Raw genomic sequence first — 20,925 nt, 5'->3', positions numbered from 1 at the left:
GACAGACAGACAGGCAAGCAGACAGACAGGCATATATACAGTCAGACTGGTGAACAGACAGGCAGACAGGTATACACACAGATAAGCAGGGAGGTAGATCAGGCATATTTCCCAGGAACAGAGACCTACACATATAAATCCAGTCGCTCTGGATAAGAGCGTCTGCTAAATGACTAAATGTAAATCTCAACCTCTTTTATGATCCCCTCGCCAGCTAGAAGGTCAGGGGGATGCAACACAATCTTGCAGGAATTGTGTTCCTATACAACTGTACTGCAACCCTCAGCTACGTTCAATATCCATCCTCGACAAGGCTGCTTCCTATAAAGGAAATCATTTAACCAAATATATGTCCACTTCATGATTACTGACACTGTCTACATCTCACAATTACACTGAAAATCACCAAGTTTAAGTTACAGTAAAAATATTGTATGTGTGTATGCGTGTTTGTGTGCGCACGTGCTTTGAGTTGACAAGTCTGGCCAGCTGCATTTCAACCCCCCCCCCCCTCTTCTGACGTGTCTTGGAAAAAAGGTTGAGAGGCCAACATAGCTGGGTTTCTCTATTTGAGGTACACACACACACACACACACACACACAGACACCTAGGAACACACACAAACACTCATGGTGATTTTGACCTGATAGTTTGTTATACATTGGTTACATGATACATAACATTAAGCCGAAGCTCCTGGAAAGACCTGTTGCCATGGTGTGATTGTCAGGTATGACGTAAATAAAAACAAAAACAAAAAAAACGGCCAAAGAATAAAATGAGAGTGAAGATTGAGTTCACTCCAGAGCCAAGACGTTTTCCCCCTGCTGTTTGTGACAGGCTGATAATGTGTTCCGGCCTCAGTTACCACAGCATCAGTACCCTGTTCAGCAGGCTCTCAGACTCTGCTGTCTGGCAAAGAAGTAGAAACAACATAATACTGCCTCCTTGTGGCTAAGTTTGGCAAACATGATTCAATTATAGTACCGTTAACTTCTCTATAATGGATGATTGGTGGGCTATCATATTCAATTGTTAATAAAAGCTGTTGTTCAATCTACATTAACGTGATTGGATTTTAATGTGGATTTTTTTTTTACTGGTTTCTTCTTCCGGGAAACCAGTCTTTGTCTCTGTCTCAGTTGGAGTTCTCCAGCTCTCTGAAAGAGAAACAAGAGTAATGGTAACAAGGCCGACCTTTCAAAATCCAGGCCAACCCCTTGTCCTTAGTCACAAGTCTTCGGGTAAGTTCACTAGCTGGATTGGACCAGTGGACAGACTGTGATAGCATCAGCATCCAAGAGAGAGTTTGAACTACCATATGGAGGTTATTAACTTCATCAACATGTAAAAAGTTCTTATCACACTCATATGCGCACAACACCGGGAAATTACATGACCAGCATAAACTATGCCAACAGATGACCTTCACGGTCGTTGTCCTTCAGAGTAGTCCATTAGGCCATTCTTTTGTAGCTGTAGTGTGCTGATGTACCCTGACTAGTCATCATGGACCATCTCAAGTGGTCACATGACTTCCTGGGTACGGTCCCCAGTGGTCATGTGACTTCCTGGGTACAGTCCTCAGTGGTCACATTACTTTCATGCACTGACTCAGAAAGCTATTTGCAAGAATTTGAGGTCAGTGAGTGAGCAGAGTCCTGGTTTTATTTATGGGGAAGCTGATTTTGGGAAGGATCCTCCTGAACAACGTGTTTTCCCAAACCTGCCTAAAACATTATATTGTGAAATCAAAGTGTTTTTGTTACGCCAAACCTCAACAACAAAAAATACATTTATACATAGAAAATTAAACATAAAAATAAACAACTCGTCTCAACCACAGAGAGGAGCTGAAAGGAAATACTTTCTGTTCACAATCTTCTTCGGCATTTGGATGCGGATTCGGCCTCCGCTGTCGGCTCAGGTACAACAATGACCCCCGTTCTGTGTTCATCCCTATTATACAGAACTGCAGGCGACATATAGGCGCATCCTTCCCGCCTTGAACAGACGGTAAAATAGTTTCTCAGTGAATGCTGTTGCCAGCCAGGCATGTTGCATTCCCACTTCACCTCACGTCTTAAAGTGCATAATTTGAGGGTGAAAAAAGAAGTTGAATCTCAAAACATGGCATTAAAAAAATATTTGAAAAACATCAGCACATTTAAAGCATAAATGCTACACGGTTATGTGCAATATAATATGCACCGCAGACGAGTCTAATTCATTTGAAATGCATAGCACAAGTTTGACCTATTAACCGTCTATTAACTGTTCCCCCTCCCCTCTCCTCTCCCCTCCTCCAGAGGTTTAAGGTGAAGTGGGTGGGGTCTAGAACGTGGCAGGGCGGAGCATCATGGCTGTGAAGCGGAGGGAGTAACTGGGCCCTCTGAAATGGTGCCACTTGATGCCGTTGAGCTTGCGTATGTTGCGGCCCATGGTGTAGTAGATACCGTTCAGGTTGGACAGACCGCACGCGTCAAACCACCACCCTGCAGGAGGAGGGGAGGACGTGGACGAACATGCGATTCAACATCAGGTGATTCAAACAGGTGATTCAAACAGGTGATTCAAACAGGTCACTTATTAAGTCGTTGATTCAAATGAGGGTTTCAATATCAGGTTCACTAAAACGGCGAACCGTTATCATGCGCTTTAAAGTAGGGATTAAATGAAAGATTCGACACTAGGACTCGGTCTCTAACCACCTCTGCTACATGGTCCTCACCTCCGGTCAGCATCAGGGCACACTTGCAGAGGCAGTTGTCGTTGTCCTGGTCCCTGGTGCTGAAGCTGCTGCCGTGGGAGGCTAGGCTGCTCTGCTCCCCCGCAGTGCCACTGTAGCCCCTCAGAAACAACCTGCCATGGGTCCAGCCACACAGGGAAGGGAAGGAGACGGGTCGAGTAAGACTGAAGGAACGTCCTGACAGTCACACTGGAGTAGGATACTGTTGATTTATTGGCAGCGTTTATTCAACGATAACCACCCCGGGCACCTGGGGTGCCCAAAAACATTCCAGGGGGGCACATGCCACCCCAGGCCATTTCCTGAGTAGTTTCCATCATAGCACAGACCTGTAGCTACTTCCTGCCAGACCATCCTCTAGACTGTATGTAGCTACGGTACTTCCTGTGAACTGAACCATCCTCCATCTGTAGCCTCTTCCTGTGAACTGAACCATCCTGCATCTGTAGCTACTTCCTGTGAACTGAACCATCCTCCATCTATAGATACTTCCTGTGAACTGAACCATCCTGCATCTATAGCCACTTCCTGTATCCTCTCTACCTGTAGTGCTGCTTCTCGCTGCCCAGCTGGAACTTGTCGTAGTGAGAATAAGGGGCGTGACCCTCCCAGTCCTGTAGCACCACTCTCATGGCGTACTGGGCGTGGGTAGTCAGCTGGTACACTAATTCGTTACCCAGCCAGTGCTCACCAGAGGGGTCCCCAAAGCCCTATAAAGAAACACAGACACACACACACGATCACACACACATGCTTACCAACGTTTACATGTGTCAATAAGACTTGCTAACTCACCAAGACCTTATTACCTTGAATCTAACGCTCATCACAAACACATAGATCTAAAGTGTGACCCACCAGTTTGTACTCCTCCCAGCTCCTCTGGAAGTCCAAGCTGCCGTTGACCCGGCGCTGGAACACGGTCCAGCCCCCTCCGCTGGTCTCCATGTCACAGAACACCTGAGGGGGAACAAGGCTGTCAGGAAGTGTGGGCGTCCTGGAGGTCAGGGTGCACCTTCTCCGTCCTGACGAGCAGTTCACTCACCCTGGTGGGCTCCGTCATGTTGCCTATGTAGATGTGGTACAGACCACTGGTGCTGTGACCTGCTCTGTAGACGTCCGCACAGTCCCTGTGTCTCTGTCCTCTGCGAAATGGCACTGCACAAGCGTGCGGGCAGGTGCGCGCACGAAACACACGCACGCATGAAACACCCAGAAAGTTATGTCACGTCTGTGTTTCTGTGCTGGACAGTTGAAGTCGTGTACATCTGATTTCAGTAAAATACCTGTTTCTGTGGTCACCATGGCAATAAGTTTGTGGACAGACTCCATGAGTTGCTGCTGTTGCCTCTGCATGGCGGTGTTGTTGCTACTTGCAACCCGCAGCTGTTTCTGCAGGGCCTGAATAGCTTCTGTCTGGGTCTGAACCAGCACCTGATGAGTTGACAGCACACCAGACATGATGAAGGTATGTTTGGCTCCTACTAGACGGGTCCATTTGTATCACTTCACTGGTTTAGATCGATCTTGTAAACCCCTCATGTTTGACCCTAGTCTGCACACATGTCCATATCTGAGGAGAACCCTACCTGCAGCTTCCCCTTGTCCTGTCTCATGTTCTCCAGGTCGCCTCTCTGCTGAGTCTCCAACACCTGCACCTGGCTCTCCAGGCGACTGGGGGGGGGGGGGGGGGGGTGGAGGGGGAGGTGGAGGGGAGGAAAAGAAGAGGGGGAGAGTAGGAAGGAAGGGGGAGAGGGAGGGAGAGAGATGTAATAGGGCGCTACAGGTCTCAACAGAGGACAAATATCAGTTTCATCTAGCACTTGTATGTAATCCATCTCACAGAGGAGACCTAACGGGCAGATAAGATCGGATTTTCCCTCTGCAAACTGCTGTTTAGATTTCACATTTTATTTTACATTCATATTCACCGTAAGCATCCTATTTACATGAGATACGCTCTTCATAAGTCATGTTTGTCTTAGGGACTGCGTACGTTTACGATTCTTTGTTTTATAAACCTTGGATTAGCTTGAGCGACTTCGTTTATTTCTCTTCAGACATTGTTTAACTCCACAGAGGGATGTCCAAGTTTCCTCTGTGTTTCTGTCAGGAGCCACTGGAGAACATGTGTCTCCACCGTCTCCTATGAAAGCTGAGCTACCCCCCCCCTCCTCTCTCCCCGAGGTGGTGAATCATCTGCAGTTGGAGTGTGTTGATTGAAGAGGAAGTGGTTGAGCTGAGCGTTTGGGTTTCCTTCGTGTACTTTTCTCAGCAGCAATCTGAAATCATCAATCTGCAGAAACGCGGAGCTATCAAAACCGACCATGCTTGTGTTCATACGGGTGTTGGGTCTCTTACTTTAGCAGGTCTCCAGGTTCACTGTGGCTAGGGAAGGAGCCTGACTCACTAAGCTAAAGCCTGTTCCTCTCTCTCAGATTGAGTGTGGTGTACCTGTTCCTGTTCAGCAGTCTGCTCAGCTCAGAGGTCTGCACCATCAGGTCCTTCTCCAGCTTTCTGGTGGACAGGGAGCTCTCAAGGAGCTGCATCTCTATCCTGGACGTCCGGTTTAGCACCTGTACACCCACACACACATACATACACACACAACAACACCCAGTAAGTCCTGACGTGAGAGCAGTCACCAAGGTTATCTCAGTCACCAGATGTTTAGATGTAACAGAGGTGCTTCCCACTTTAGATGCTGCCCTTTCAAACCCCCAGTATGTCATTTTGGTCTCATGATACACATTTAACACTGGCTTAACACCCGTTTCCCACATTTTACGCTGGGAAACCGGGTTTGGTCCCCGGTCGATGCTGTTACCTTGGCCTCGACAGTGTTGAGGTTGCGTGTCTGCTCTGCGGTGTGTGTGAGCAGGCTGCTACCCAGCTCCAGCATGGTGGCCGTCTGGTTGTGGACAGCATGACTCTGGATGTGGGCCCTCTCAAGCCTGCTCTTCTCCTGGAGGTAGCTGTCCAACTGTAGACACACACACACAGAGACCCTGTCGTGGAAGTTTTTGAGAGAATCAATCGTTTAAGCTGAAGTCGGGTGAAGTACAGAGTTAATGTTTATTTGACGTAGATTTAAACATAATAACGTTATCAACATAACATCATCGACACACAAACATAAGACAATAAAACAAAGACAATTCTATACAGCTCCATCTAGCATTCTAGAATGGAACCAGGAGAATCCAGCCCACCAGCACTACCCAGCTGATGGCCCTGAACCCCCCCAGAACATTCTTCAACAGACCATTTTATAGATACGACAGTTCTCAAAAGCCATTGGTCCATCCTACAGACATGCAGCTATACCAAATCTCTTCTGTCATTGGTTAAATCCTTAGAACAATACAGTTGAATCCACATTGTCTTCAGACCAACTGTCTCTTTCCCCCAGGTGACAAGAACTCTCTCAGGTCACCCAGACTTCCCATCTCTTAGACTTCACGTCTCCTAGTTAGGTGTCATAAAACTACAGGTGGCATCTCTACCAAATGGAGTTTAATCAACATACATTGTATCAAGCTTCTTAACTAACTGTAAACTTCTCCTAAAACACATTCATTGTACATAGGCCCAAAATTTCTTTCACAGACCCACACCCACACAGAGACAGAAGATTGCAGAAATCGCTGCCAGCAAGTATTAAACACATTGTGGGTTCTTTAGACTTTAGGGATGTGAAGGAGGGTGAACAGCTGGAATGAGATGTGTCCTTGAATCCATGGAGGGAGGGAACAAGGGCTACTCGTCTGGGAACCAAACCAGCCACCAGCCAGAGCCCGGTGACCTCTACTGTGCTCTGACCCCTGACCCCTGACCCCTGACCAAGGATTCCCTTACTCAGCACACTCATATGGAGAGACTGCCCACAGGATGCTCATGTGATACCAGGGCAGATGATAAATATACCCCTACACCAATAAACAGGGAAGTCCCCGGAGGCAGCAGGCTGCTGATGTGACTGGAGCCGCAGTATGGGAGTTTCGTGGTCTGTGGTAGCTTAGGAACCAGAGAGGCAGAGAAAGGTTGGGAGGGTTTGGCTTTGAAGTGGTCAGCGAAAGGAATTTTTGAAGACTCTGAGCCTGGATTCTGCATCCATTGCCCTGGCCTGTCCTTCAACTGCCTCCACCTGCCTCCATGCTGCCTCCTGCCCATGCCTGACCTCCCTCCACCGGCCTCCACGCTGCCCCCGTGCCCTGGCCTGACCTCCACCTGCCTCCACCTGCTTCCTTGCCTCATTGAAACCCCTGTCGGATGGGGGACTAGAAGGGGGATTAGAGGGACGTAAACACAAAATAAAAAGGTCCGCTGGTTCTCTCTGTTTTCTTGTTGCTTCCCCCAAGACACAATGTGCCTTGACTGCTTAATTGACCCATGCTTCCGGACTTTAGATTAAAATTAAACACAATGTGAGACACACACAATCACACACACACATGTACACACACACACACGTACACATACACTGCTCCGCTGCTAAACTGAACCAGATGTCTGCTTCTCTCTGATCTAATAATGAAAGCTGTGAGAATCTGAGGGAATTAACTGGACCAAGCAGGACCAAGTAGGACCAAACAGGCCCAAACAGGACTGAGTGGGACCACTGACAACTGGCTGCACTAGAACATGTGTGAAGCCTTCATACATACAGTACACACACACACACACACACACACACACACACACACACACACACTCACACACACATCCACCAGGCGTGGGCTGCCCTACAGTATCATAGCTCTGTTTCTGAACCCACACTATGCCCTGGAGGAATGCCTGGGTCAGTCAGATTAACTCCCTCTCTAATAAGGACAACATGGTTGGATGAAGGAGTTTCCTCAAAGCTCCGATTCACCATGATAAGACACTGCCAGAGGCTGCCTTTCAAAGTAGTAGGACTCTGGGTGGACTAAGACAGGCAGGCAGGCAGGCAGGCATGCTTATCCAACAGGATGTTACACAGTTTGCTGACCTCCAATACTTGTAAAACTGTTGGTTTAGAAACAAGTGGTCCTTGTTTCTAATGCTCTTAGTTCTGTGTAGTTACAGAAGAGGGGCACAGAGGAAAGACAACGAAGAGACAGAAGTCTAGAGAGAGAAAGAGAGAGAGAGAGAGAGAGAGCAAGAGAGGGAGAGAGAGAGAGAGAGAGAGAGAGAGAGAGGGAGAGAGGGAGGGAGAGAGAGAGAGAGAGAGAGAGAGAGAGAGAGAGAGAGAGAGAGAGAGAGAGAGAGAGAGAGAGAGAGGGAGAGAGGGAGGGAGAGAGAGAGAGAGAGAGAGAGAGAGAGAGAGAGAGGGAGAGAGAGAGAGAGAGAGGGAGAGAGAGAGAGAGAGAGAGAGAGAAGAGGGAGAGAGAGAGGGTGAGATGGACAGAGAGATTAACAGAGAGACATTCATGACAATAAGCCCAGTAGACTTCTGTGTGGGTTTGAGAACCCTTCAGTGACGTTCCTGCAGTCATAACAACAGCACAGTGATGCCAACTTTAGAGACTCTAACCGTGGTGACTCTAACTTCATCCACTCCTCCACCCCAGACCTCCCCATGTCAGAGGGGTCAGGGTGGTGGGCTATTCTGGCCCCAGATTAGCCTCACCATAAACCAACTCTGTTTATCATGTCCGCCCAAAACATGGCCCTGTCCCCAACCTGCCTCCTTGAGCCGTTCCTTGACAGGATCATATAAATGTTGTTGTTATGTCTAACGGTTGGTCTAATGTAGTTGGGTAATTTAGTTTTATGATTGGCAGACGCAGACTGGGGGAACACAAGATAGCTAATCTAGTTCTTGTCCTCCTCCTCCCAAGAACATTGACTGTGCTCCTTCCAACCTCTCGCCTTCCACACACGTTGCTCTTATCATCCTGGTGTTGACCCATCAGAAGTCAGGTGTCCAAACCCAGCTAACAAACAAATGCTCCAGATGAACCTGAAACAGAAATGATGCAGCTCTGCACCCATCCGATAGGAGAGCAGGAGAGTCTCACCACGGCTCCTCCCAGCATCTGTGTCTTTAACCCAGCCACCTTGGTCTAATGACTCCCCCCTCTTCCCCCCAGACGTGGGCTGCGTCTAGGAGTGTGCGACATACGGGGCAGGGCGGAGGAGGGGGGGGGGGGCTCACTAGCCCCCCCGCCCAGGAGCTGCAGCAAAACATCTCCCTCCCCCTGTCCCTAAATCAGGCCCAGATGGGTTGAGTCAACAGCGCGTGGTGCAGCCGAGCTAAAGCCAGTGTTTCATCTCCATGCCGCTAACAGGGAGGTTTATTTGTTCTGTCCCACTCCCCTGTGACCAATATGTCTCTGTCTCTGCCGGCCCGCGTCACTGAGCAAGGGGATGGAGTATATAACACACACACACACACGTGTACACACACACACACACACACACACGTACACACACACACACAGGCTTGCTGTTCTTCTCAATCTCCCCTCACTCTGCAGAGACAGAAAATCAGATCAATGGAATCCTTAGCCCATCTCACCTCAGTGGGAGAAGGTGACGGTGTGCTCGAACAAAAAGTATTTTCCACGACTCGCGGCCGTTACAGTCTGCTGACGCGGGAGGTGTGGCTTTGACCTGGAGGGGGAAGTAAAAGGTCTGGCGTGACCCCCGGAGGCAGGGTGCATGGATACCTTCACCCGATCCTGTCTCTGTGTCACACATGATGGTGTGCAGGTCGGAGAGAGAGCGCCCGTGTCCTGGGAGAGCGGGATGATGTCACTGCCGGGAGACATGGTTCTGAGGGCCCTCTGCTCCTCCGTTCCCTCTGACATCAAACAGGTGGAGATCAGCAGCTCTCTGAGAGACGTGGAGCAGAACCTGAACCAGGCTGTTAGCCTGGAAGAGAGGGCTCCTGAGGAGATTCTGGGGTTTTTTTGCTCACAGAAGGTTTGAAATGTTAATCGTACAAAATGTGAACTCACTGGGTGTGCATGTGCACTTTACTACACTGCTCACTACCCTTGACTGCACTGGGGAGAGAGGGAGTGGTGGAGATGGGGATGTGGAGGGGAGAGAGGGAGGTGGAGTTGTAGTGGGGAGACAGAGGTGGAGTTGGAGGTGGAGATGGAGAGGTGGAAATAGAGATGGAGAGGTGGAGATAAAGGTGGAGAGGTGGAGATAGAGATGGAGAGGTGGAGATGAAGGTGGAGATGGGGAGATAGAGATGGAGAGGTGGAGATAGAGATGGAGAGGTGGAGATAAAGGTGGAGAGGTGGAGATAGAGATGGAGAGGTGGAGATAAAGGTGGAGAGGTGGAAATAAAGGTGGAGAGGTGGAGATAGAGATGGAGAGGTGGAGATAGAGATGGAGAGGTGGAGATAAAGGTGGAGAGGTGGAGATAGAGATGGAGAGGTGGAGATAAAGGTGGAGAGGTGGAAATAGAGATGGAGAGGTGGATGATGGAGATTGAAGAGGGAGAGGGAGGGCTTCTGCTGAGGAGAAAGGAGAGACAAGAGAGGCGAAAGAAACCGTTTGGCCTGGCTGGTTGGAGGGTGATAAAAAAATGGAATGTTGGAGGCCCTTGATGACTGTGTTGCTTGGCCTGACTCCAGGGGTTGGAGGGATGGGGGGGGAGGGGGAGGTGTGGCGGGGGAGGGTTGAACAGGGGAGGGGGGGGTCTCAGGGGAACACTGAGGTTGTGGTGAGCTTGGCGCTCAGCCACTTTCACTGGGAATATCCCCCTGTTCCCATCTCCACCATGTCCCTCCCTCTCTCCACTCCTTCTCCATCCCCTCACCACTATGTCCTCCACCCTCGATCGCCCCACATCCCTCCACCCCCCCCCCCCCCCCCCCGTCCTCTCCATCTCCTACTCTGACCCCATCGTTGCCACGCCAGCGACATAATCCATCTGCTGACGTCTGGTATCTCCATGGCTAAGGGGGAGTTCCTGGCCGGCCGAAGCTCAGACTACACCATGTCCATGCTGCTGGACCCTGGCTGCGTCCCGGGTTCAGCTGCTGGACCCGGGACGCAGCCAGGGTCCAGCTGCTCTGATCAGCGCTGGGCCTCCTGGAGAACATAAATCTCCCTCCGTGCCCCGCTGGCTCCTACTGGGATCTGATGGGACAGCACATCTGATACAGCATCTGATACAGCCGTCTCCACATGGCCGCCATGTGTTTGTCATGGTTTGGAAGCCACCTGCATGATTAATCCAGGCGAATTGAAATCCCCACTTCGGCCAATGAGAAAGCAGGAGGAAGCCTCCGCGGACTTCCTCTGCTCGGTCTGGGGGATGTGATCAAGTCTCTCTGAACAATCCAACCTCCAGATGTCTGGTGACGCTCTGTTGCTTATTTACTGTACACAATGTCAGAGTGCTGCTTTACAGATCCCGGGTACATCGCCGTGGTGATCGATGTCCCTGTCGTCTGTGAGCTCCCAGAGGGATTGGAGGTGCTTTGAACATCTGCGTGAGGACGTGATACGGATCCAGCTGATTGATGGACATCCCTCTCAGACAGACGTCTCCTTTGTCATGCCGTACGACCGCAGATGCCGCTGTGGAGATCAGTCGCTGCCCCTGGGCCGGGCTGCGAACACTGAAGCTGAACTCGGGATGACATCGGAGAAACACGTCGCGAAAGCACAACACAAACTGTATGTAGTACACACACTCTATGTACTGTACAGCAATTTGATAGGATTTCTTTCATCAAGCTGACACAGGATGTTGATTTGATCTCTCGCTGGCGTTACACACCCACGAGGGCTCTCCGTTCTGTCACTACTTCAGCGAAAATCAAACATCTTCAGACACACTCAGATGCAACATTTCACTTCCTCACCCAGTGCTTGTTGCTCTGAGAGCATATGTGCTTAAGACAACCACAGCAACTAAGAAACCAACAAACTCCACGCCAAGTCAACATCCCCACCTCCGACTCACAACTGACCAGAACGCCACTAGCTGTGTGTTTGCTTGGACGACAAAGCTAAAGAAAAACAGTCTTGTAATTACACCGAAGGGGCAGACTCAGGACTGCATTTGATTGAGCCAGATTCCAGCAATAATTATCATTATCAAACCAGCAACCATCCAGCTGGAAGCAGGGCTGTGTTTATTTAGTAGTTGAGGCAGAGCTGAGTCGCAAACCCTTGAGCTGAAGGAGAGGCCAGACCCAGTTAAGAGCAGAGATTCTTCTCTCTGTAAACAAACATACCATGGCTAATATACATAGCTAGCTAGACATAAGGTTGAATTTGGCTCACGGCCCTATTTTGGATAATTGAAGCCTTTTACAATGTAGTAGAGGTGGTTAGAAACTCATTAGTTTGATGATTGACCATGAAGAGCAGATGTTAAACTCAAATCATCGTTACAAATGTGAGCTTGAACCTGGTGGAGATGCTGCAGTTCTGTTGCCTCCGTGTCAAACCAACACTCTTCGTTTTCTTTGGACGCAGAGGAGGGAGTCATAAAATGTTTATTATCTGAACTCCAGAGAGAATGTGCTGCTGCAGGGATGTTGAAATGATGTCCCTCTGACCAAACTGTGAGTACCCTCTCTTCTCCTCACCCTCCCCAGAGAGCCACATCGAGGGATATTCACACCCACCTCTCAGTGTTACTTCACAGTGCTGTCTGACTGAATGGATTTCTAAAAACGCCATGCAATTATCTTCTTATGAACCAGAGTCCTCCTGAGCCTTGTACATTCTGGGTCACTTCCAGACCTCAAACATGTCAGTCTGGCTTGATGCTGGAGGCTGGTGGGTTGGTGTTGAGGAGATCAGTCGACACATAATCATTTGAATCTCATCCATGGTCATTTAGATGCTTCCACATGCGTTTGGAAAAAAGTCCCTCTAGGCTTCAGAGATGTTCCTGTGATGCTGCTGTCTTCCTCCGAATACAGAGATTCTCTGAGGAAAATAGTGTGATGAAGGTGATGAGGTCTCCAGGGTGACAAGGTCTCCGGGGTGACAGGGTGCCCGGGGTGACAGGGTCTCCGGGGTGACAGGGTGCCCGGGGTGACAGGGTTTCCAGCGTGATGAGGTCTCCAAGGTGGCAGGGTTTTCAGAGAGATGGGTTTTTCAAATAGATTCTTGCGATGGAGCTGGACACAAGGGAACGTGATCCTGTTCGAGGGCTAGGAGGGGGCTTTGATTAAACAAGAAAAAGACACCATGAAACTGCTGACTCAGGCTCTGCTGGGTCAGAGGGGTGTGTGTGTGTGTAAGGACAGACGGTGTCTGTGAGAAAGACAAAACAAGTCTCGCTCCAACAACAAGTGCACTCGCTACATACTGATGAAGGGTGAAATATCAGTTTCATTGCTGGGGTGTGATAGGGCGCCAGAAACATACCATCTGGCAGTCAGGCTGTTTTACTGCGGGCTGAGTGGAGAACTCTGGCCTCCTCTCTGCCTCTGGGAGTCAGAGCAAGGCCGGGTCACTAACAACCAAGACTGTTCAGCCAGGTTCACAGAAAGATAGCGTTCCCTCCGCTGTGTCTTAGGTCCGAGCCCAGTTGTCAAACAAGCTGACTCACTTAATCAAGCGTCGAGGTAAGCATCAAAAACAGGTGAACTAGAAAAGGGTTTGGGTGATGTCCACAGTGAACACGGATTCCAATTCTATTATTTTGGAAGCAGCCCAGTTCAGGATGGCTGTAGTTCCACTGCTGTATCAGAATATGGTGAAGACAACACCAGTTCCTAAAGAGCACCAAGCAATCAGCACCGTAGAAAACTTCAGCTCTGGTCTTCGTACTGAGCAATGACGTGATCCCACATGCAACCAGAGCTCTGCGATTGGCCCTCTTATCTGCTCTGCTGCCCCAGGGGCTCTGGGATGGTTGTCCTGCACAGACTCAGGCCGGGTGTGTGTTAATAACATGGGATCTACACGCACACTCTGCAGATTACATGCTTGATTAGCTACTAATCCATCTGATACTGACCCAGTTTCGCGGAGCAGATCTGGGAAGCGGAGCTGGGAAGCGGGGCTGCTCCCCTCCAGCGGCTCCTCTGGAGGGGAGCCCAGCCCCGCTGCTCCCCTCCAGCGGCTCCTCTGGAGGACACAGTGGGAACATGGTGGCTGTTCCTGTGCAGCAGAGTGTGGGTTTGTGCGAGTGCCAGCTGAGGCCTGTGTGTGGGGGGGGGGGGGGATCTCTCTGGGAAAGACTGAGTGATTAAGGACTACTGTAACCCTGCCAGTCCGATGGGAACCACACTGGATGATTAGTAAACTAACATTTGGCAGGGTGGCTCATGGATTTGTTGAAAGACGGTTCACTGCAAAACTTTGAGAAAAAGAAGAGAGAAGAAATCCAGAAGAATGTTCCAGTAAGTTATGGTCATGAGACAGCGGAGAGGACCAGTCTATGTGGCCCAGGTGTCTACTGGGCCACAATGGGTCCAATATGTCAGGGAAGAGAGCAGAGCATTGGGGTTTTAACTTCATTGTTACCACGGTCACCACTATAAAGACAGGGCAGAGCCAAGATGCTCTGAAGCTGAACTGACTTGTGCCAGGCCAGGCCAGGCCGGGCCAGGCCAGACTAGACCAGACCGGGCTGGGTGGAGGTGTGACACGGGTTTGAGCCGTTTCATCCGAGGTCAGATCATCCCGGTTGATAAGCCGGTAATCAGCACCATCTGATCTGCCGTTGGCCAGGCATCCCTCCGGGCCGGGGGTTTACACAGGCTCGTTAAACACGCTGCATACACACTCCCTGCTCTCCATAAACAGCACCGCCCGCTGGGAGGAACCTTCCCAAGACTTCCCAACACTTCCTTCCTCCCAGAAGAGCGGTTCCCAAAGGTTCCCTGTTGGGATATGAATCCTGCTCACTCTCTGAGACTCGGTTAATCGAGCCTTTGGGGACGCGACGTTACGAGGAGCTGTTCTGTTATACCGCACAATCTCAGACCTGGACTTTAACTCTGCAGTCTTACACAAGAGTACTTTAACGTCGCTTATAAAGCCCAGGTAGAGCTGAGCAGGGAGGCTAGCTGCTGTGCTTGGCCAGTCTTGTGAAAAGGTGAAGGTTTTGAGGCTGGGTTAGCGGTCCTAGTTTAAGTGGTTTACGCTGTCAGAACTCTAACCATAACCCTGAGACCTATGTGTTTGATGAGAAAGGCAGGTGTCTGGTGCTCTTACACATCAATGGTAGTGGGGGTGGTTCAATGACAACTCATGTATTTGCTGAAAATGATTGAGACCAAATGTCAACAAAGAAGCATCTTGTGGTCTACTGATGAGACGCTGATCAGTGGATGAGTTTGAATCCCTGTAAATCACACTGTGCAGTTGTTAGGCAAGCGTCGAGTGTGCTGAGTTGAAACACAGCTGTTGTTTCTCACAGCTTCAACTGAGCTTCATAAATACAGTCCATCTGGAAGTCCTCAGTGGTTATGAGTAACATATAGTATTAGATTATATAATGCTTTACTAAAGAGCACAATCCCTTGTTAAATACCAACTGCTGGCTGTGAGCCCGCTTAACTAAGCCAGAGGTCTATGTTCAAAATATATGACCAATAAATAGATGAGGGCATGACCTATAGATAATGTTATGAGTTATAATGAGACCCATAGAAATAAACGGTGGTTGTGCTGTGTGAGTGTTAGTGTTCAGGTAGGAGCTTTAGGGCTCCACCAAGTCAGGGGGAAAACTCCTGTGTTTGTTTGAAGTGGCACATCAAACTGGGAGCCTTAGGATCGTAAAAAAGATTTCCCTGCTTTGGCAAGAGGCACGTCTGTCTCTTTACCTTTCTTTATTCCTTTCTCTCTCTCTTGCTTTGTCTTTCACTATCTACTTCTCTCCATTTCTTTCTTTGAGTTGGCAAGGTTACATTTGTATCAGGGTTTTCTTAATGGCTCGTATCAGCCCCCGATCCCTGGATTAGATAACCCTGCTGGGAAGAACTCTACAGGAGAGAATACTGGGAGATAACTCTACCAGAGAACATTCTGGGAGATAGCTCCATGAGTGAGCATGCTGGGAAATAACTATGCAAGAGAGAATGCTGGGAGATAGCTCTACTAGAGAGAATGCTGGGAGATAACTCCACCAGAGAGCATGCTGGGAAATAACTATGCAACAGAGAATGCTGGGAGATAGCTCTACTAGAGAGAATGCTGGGAGATAGCTCTATGAGTGAGCATGCTGGGAAATAACTATGCAAGAGAGAATGCTGGTAGATAGCTCTACTAGAGAGAATGCTGGGAGATAGCTCTACCAGAGAGAATACTGGGAGATAACTCCACCAGAGAGCATGCTGGGAAATAACTATGCAAGAGAGAATGCTGGGAGATAGCTCTACTAGAGAGAATGCTGGAAGATAACTCCACCAGAGAGCATGCTGGGAGTCTAAGGTGGTTTCTCTAAGCACAATGTCTGTCCAACTATGTGTTTGTTGAACTGGAACTCTCTCTGTGTGTAAGTATGCCTTTCAGTCTGCCTGCCTGCCTGGCAGTACGAATCGCTACAGGTTATGGTCTAGACCAGAGTTGAGGCTAAGTTAGTCCATGCAGTGAGGAGACCATTAGAAGTAATTTAGCATCAAGCAAAACAAGCATCTGTTGATTACCCCTTCCTGCTGCTCACAGGATGGGGAGGTCTGGGCACGTAGAAGATGTGGTTGAATACTTTTGCTAATGGAGATGTTCCGTAACCATTGTAGGTTGAGCTGACCCCCAAGAGATTGCATAGGTCAGGGGTCATGACCTATCTCCTAAGGAATGGAGGTTGACTACTGCTCTGGAAACACAACTTGCAAAAACCACCTGGGTGGCAGCACACACACACACACACACACTTTAGTCCTCTACTCCCTCTCTCTCCTCCTCCTTCCTGGGAATATTCACCGTAAGACTTGTAGGCTGCGCGCCGAGTCACAATAAAGAATTCAAGAAAGAGGTTGAATGGAAGAAAGATCCCCCTCCTGTGTGTCTGCACCTCAGGCTGATACTCCTACCTTCTGGATCCAGTGTGTGTTGTTCTCCATGGACGTCTCCAGGTGCTGCAGTCTCTCCTTCAGCCAGTCTTTCTGGCCGGGGGTCGGGGGTCCATCCTTCTGGAGCACGCTGGCGCCGCCCTGCTGGACGTGGCTGTCCTGGCAGCTCTCCATCTCCGGCAGCACGAAGGTGTAGCTGCATCGACCGTGCTGCACGCGGTGAAGCCTTCTCTGTTTGTCGCCTGCTGCTCCTTCTCCTCCTCTCCCTCCTCCTCGCCTCTGGTTCCTTCCTCCACCTCCTCCGGGAGCACTTGCTGCCCTCGTGCCTGGCATCAGCACCGCGGCCCACAGCACCGCGGCCCACAGCACCGCGGCCCACAGCACCAGGCCCCAGCCCAGCAGCAAACACCTCATAGTGCTCCTCGGTTTCCTCTCCTTTGATTTCCAATATTCTCCTTTCTTCTCACCTCAAAGCCCAGGTGACAGGAGCCTGCACAGTGGTGTCGCAGTGTAATGTTTCCCCCCTCCTCCCTCACTCACTCATAGGTGGTGATGCTCATGGTTCCGCCTGTAGTCAGACAGGAGTTTGGGTTCCTGTCCTCCTCTTGTTGTTGTTGACTGAGATCTGATAGCTCCAAGGTTTAGGTCTTCTAATTTTTAACGATGTTTCCTTCTTTTCCCTCTCGGCCACAGTCCCTAACTTCCTGCCTGTTCTCCTTGGTGTCCAGTGGAATAGAAGAGAACAGACACACACACTGACCCTGTGGAGACTGACAGAGATAGGGGCCGAATGAGCTTTTTCTAAATATCTCAATCTTCAGTAGAGGGTAAGAGCGAGAGAGAGAGTTGTTTTTTTTCTCCCATCCTTCTGCAAAGGGTTGAGTTTCAGAAGTGGCCAGAGTGAAACAGCTAAGCTTTCTCTTATCGGGAGGCTGGGGGGTACAGGGAGGAGGGAGAAAAGGGAGGAGGGAGAGTGGGAGGAGAGAGAGAGAGAGAGAGAGAGAGAGAGAGAGAGAGAGAGAGAGAGAGAGAGAGAGGGGAGGCCAAGCTTTGGGAGGTCTATTAAAACAGTTATCTTGATCTGTGCGAGAAAAGGAAAAGAAGAGAGGAGGGAGGAGAAAAGAGGGTGAAGAGGGGGGAAGTAGCGAGTAGGTGGGGGGGGGGGAGAGAGTCGAGGGAGCAGGCTATAAAAAGGGACAGAGGGGCAAGATATGTAAAAGAGGAACATGAGGACTATTGAAGTTCAGTAGGAGCTACAAAGACCATGATGCTCAGCTTCAATTGGATTTGGAGTGGATTTGAGCAACATGTCTCTTCCTCTTCACTTAGACCACAGACATGACACATCCATGTGCTTAATAACATGTTAGATACCATTTCCCAGTTCAGGGAAAGAGTGTCGTCATGACAGGAGACAGGGCAGAACACAGGCTCAGTTCCCAAACCTCTGAACTGACCATCTGGCCTCTGAAATCCAGTCCTCTGGTCAGCCTCATCTAAAATAATTTGTTTATTTCTTTGTCTTATTTATGGGGTGGTGTGTCCTGATTCTAATATTACTGCCAGGATGAATGAAAGGAAGTGGGCATGGAAGAAGGGGGAGGAGAGGGGGAGGAGAGGGGGAGGAGAGGAGGAGGAGAGGAGGAGGAGGAGAGGGGGAGAAAAGGGGGAGGAGGAGAGGGGGAGGAGAGGGGGAGGAGAGGGGGAGGTAGAAGGAGTGCAGAGACGGACAGTGAGGGGGGAGGAGATGGGTCTTGAGGAGTGACCTTTGACCCTTAATCAGACCATTCTCATGGGAACTGGTCAGCAGCCTGGTGATGCAGCTTCTGGAAGGTTCCGTTTGGTGTGCTGTCTAAACTTTCTGGGGCTAAAGGTGGTCAACCTATCCACATACCTTGGCTATCTGAGTGGCAGATCTTTGTGTAATTGTCACACACTCACACACACATACACACACACACACACCCACACACACACACACAGGTGGAGATAGGTGGAGGATGTGGCAGATCTTCCAGAACACACCTCAGGAATGCTTGCTATTGTATCTGATCTGCATCCTGAAGTGCAGCTTTGATCAGCCAGATCTTTCCCTGGTCTGTTGGAAACCCACCCACCGTGTATCTGGCCAATAATAGAGAACAACCAATCAGATTGAGAGCTGGGAGTAGGGGTGACTGAGCATGTTCCTGACAGTTTAACAGAACAAGCCACAGAAGGTCAGGCGGTTGCCAGTGGTAACTGACAGCTTTAAAGTTGTAATGTAAACAGACATTTTCTAAACAACTTCCAGCCTAAAGGACAACTGGAATCCTAATCCAACCAATCACGCTTGCGGTCAGGATAAAAGGTTCTATTCAAAGCAAACACAACACATTGTGTTTTCACATGTCAAATTACAAATTATTGTTTTTTAAACAACATTGTTAGGTATACAAGAGTCTTTCAGGACAAAACTAAAAGAAAATGAAAGCACATGGACAAAAATATACGTCATCAGATCTAAAAGTTTCTACAAAAACCTATAAAGTTTTAATAAGAATCTGTGCTGTTATCACCGGAAGGCAGGCAGGTGTAAAACGCCTTTTTTTTAATTATGAAATTCGCTTTAATTTCCCTTCCCTGCTAACAGTTTTTAAATGTGGTTGCAAATCTGACCACACTGTACGTGCATGAAATTGTAATAATTTCAGGGTGGTTGGATAAAAGATAATTACGTTAAATATCGCTTCTTTTAAAAACAAATAAACAAAAGCAGCTCTCTTTTCTGCAAGAAAAATGACCTTAGGTCGTTGCTCTTTCACCACAAAGATCACCACTAAGATCTTTAATTCAGATGACCTTTCCGCCCTGTTCCATTATCTCACTGATGGTACTTGATGACCAATCACAGCCAGCATCATTAGGGCAGCAATCAACATGTTGTCAATGTGACCCAAAGGTGCTCTTACACTAACGAGGGCCAAACGTATCTCCTGTCACACACGCTGCTTAACACACACAACTGTGGCTCTTTGTTTCTCTAGGAGCTCCTGACGCACGTTTATGACTTCAACACCGCAGGTCCTGCCAGGAGCCGTCAGGGTTTGGGAACTGAAGAGAGATGGAGTGGGTCCTCAGAGGCTGCTTAGCAAACAGCAGGCCTGATGGAGTGATGGAGCAATGAGATACCCTGGTTTGAGAGATGGGATCAGGAATGGATGAGGGGAAGAGAGGGAGAGGGAGAGGGAGAGGGAGAGGGAGGGGGAGGGGGAGAGGGGGAGAGGGGGAGAGGGGGAGAGGGGGAGGGAGGGGGAGAGGGAGAGGGAGGGGGAGAGGGGGAGGGAGGGGGAGAGGGGAAGGGAGAGGGAGAGGGGGAAAAGGGGGAGGGGGAGAGTACACATGGAATGTTGAACAAAGTATAATTCTTGTACAGGATAAAGGTCTTCAACTTTTCGGACAGAGACAGAGAAAGACAGAGACAGAGAGAGGGAGAGAGAGATAGGAGAGAGAGAGAGAGAGAGAGAGAGAGAGAGAGAGAGAGAGAGAGAGAGAGAGAGAGAGAGAGAGAGAGAGAGAGGGAAATACAAGATGAAGAGGGAACAAAAGAGCCAGAGGGAGAGAGAACAATTGAATCTTTTAACTAGAGAGGGTACAATTTCTGGGAAAATTGTGAGGTGTGCTTGCATCGGTTGCAGTTGAACCCGTTTTTTTTTTTACTATATCATCTCCAAACCTGTTGTTTAAACCAATATCAAACATACAACTTTTTTTTGTAATTTTTTTTTAACCATTTTTATTTCAATATATTTTAAATAAGTATACATACTTATTATTTATGAACATTGCATAGATTAAAAAGCATACAACACACATTTGTTGCTACTCATTTACACTTCAAAATACTAAGAGTGAAGTGTAGAATGAAACAGCGTTCTTTCTCTTGAATTTATATTTGTTTTGGAATCAGCTTTGATATGCTTTTAATATACACTGAATTGAATGATCACAGAAAAACATGCAGAAACGCAGGGTGAAGAGACACAGACCCCTTAAGCCTTCCTCTGTTGTCTTCACAGTGGGCCTGGTTCATCCATGTGTCTCATGTATTAATAGACCTTCCTGTGTGGAGGACTGTTTGTTTGAGTTAGCCATGGAGTGGTGCATGGGTCTAGTTATTCATCCTGGGGCTGTGTGTGTGTGTGTGTGTGTGTGTGTGTGTGTGCGCGTGTGTGTTATTCATAGCCCTGACCTAACCCTAC

The 20,925-nt window shown here is 49.0% G+C and overlaps 1 protein-coding gene across 1 annotated transcript; it reads right to left on the bottom strand.

The window, feature by feature from the left end:
* Positions 1-310: 310 nt before the first annotated feature.
* Positions 311-17,567, bottom strand: angpt4 (angiopoietin 4). Its single transcript, XM_062470736.1, has 10 exons — positions 16,706-17,567; positions 5,578-5,733; positions 5,205-5,326; positions 4,340-4,424; positions 4,037-4,184; positions 3,796-3,908; positions 3,609-3,710; positions 3,294-3,460; positions 2,733-2,863; positions 311-2,496 (listed from the first exon to the last, which is right to left on the bottom strand). Exons 1-10 carry the CDS (start codon positions 17,096-17,098, stop codon positions 2,336-2,338), a joined length of 1,578 nt encoding a protein of 525 aa, XP_062326720.1. The 5' UTR covers positions 17,099-17,567; the 3' UTR covers positions 311-2,335.
* Between the last annotated feature and the right edge of the window lie 3,358 nt (positions 17,568-20,925).

The sequence above is a fragment of the Osmerus eperlanus genome, chromosome 1 (assembly GCF_963692335.1).
Source record: "Osmerus eperlanus chromosome 1, fOsmEpe2.1, whole genome shotgun sequence".
NCBI lineage: Eukaryota > Metazoa > Chordata > Actinopteri > Osmeriformes > Osmeridae > Osmerus > Osmerus eperlanus.
This window is presented reverse-complemented; position numbering and strand designations above follow the sequence as displayed.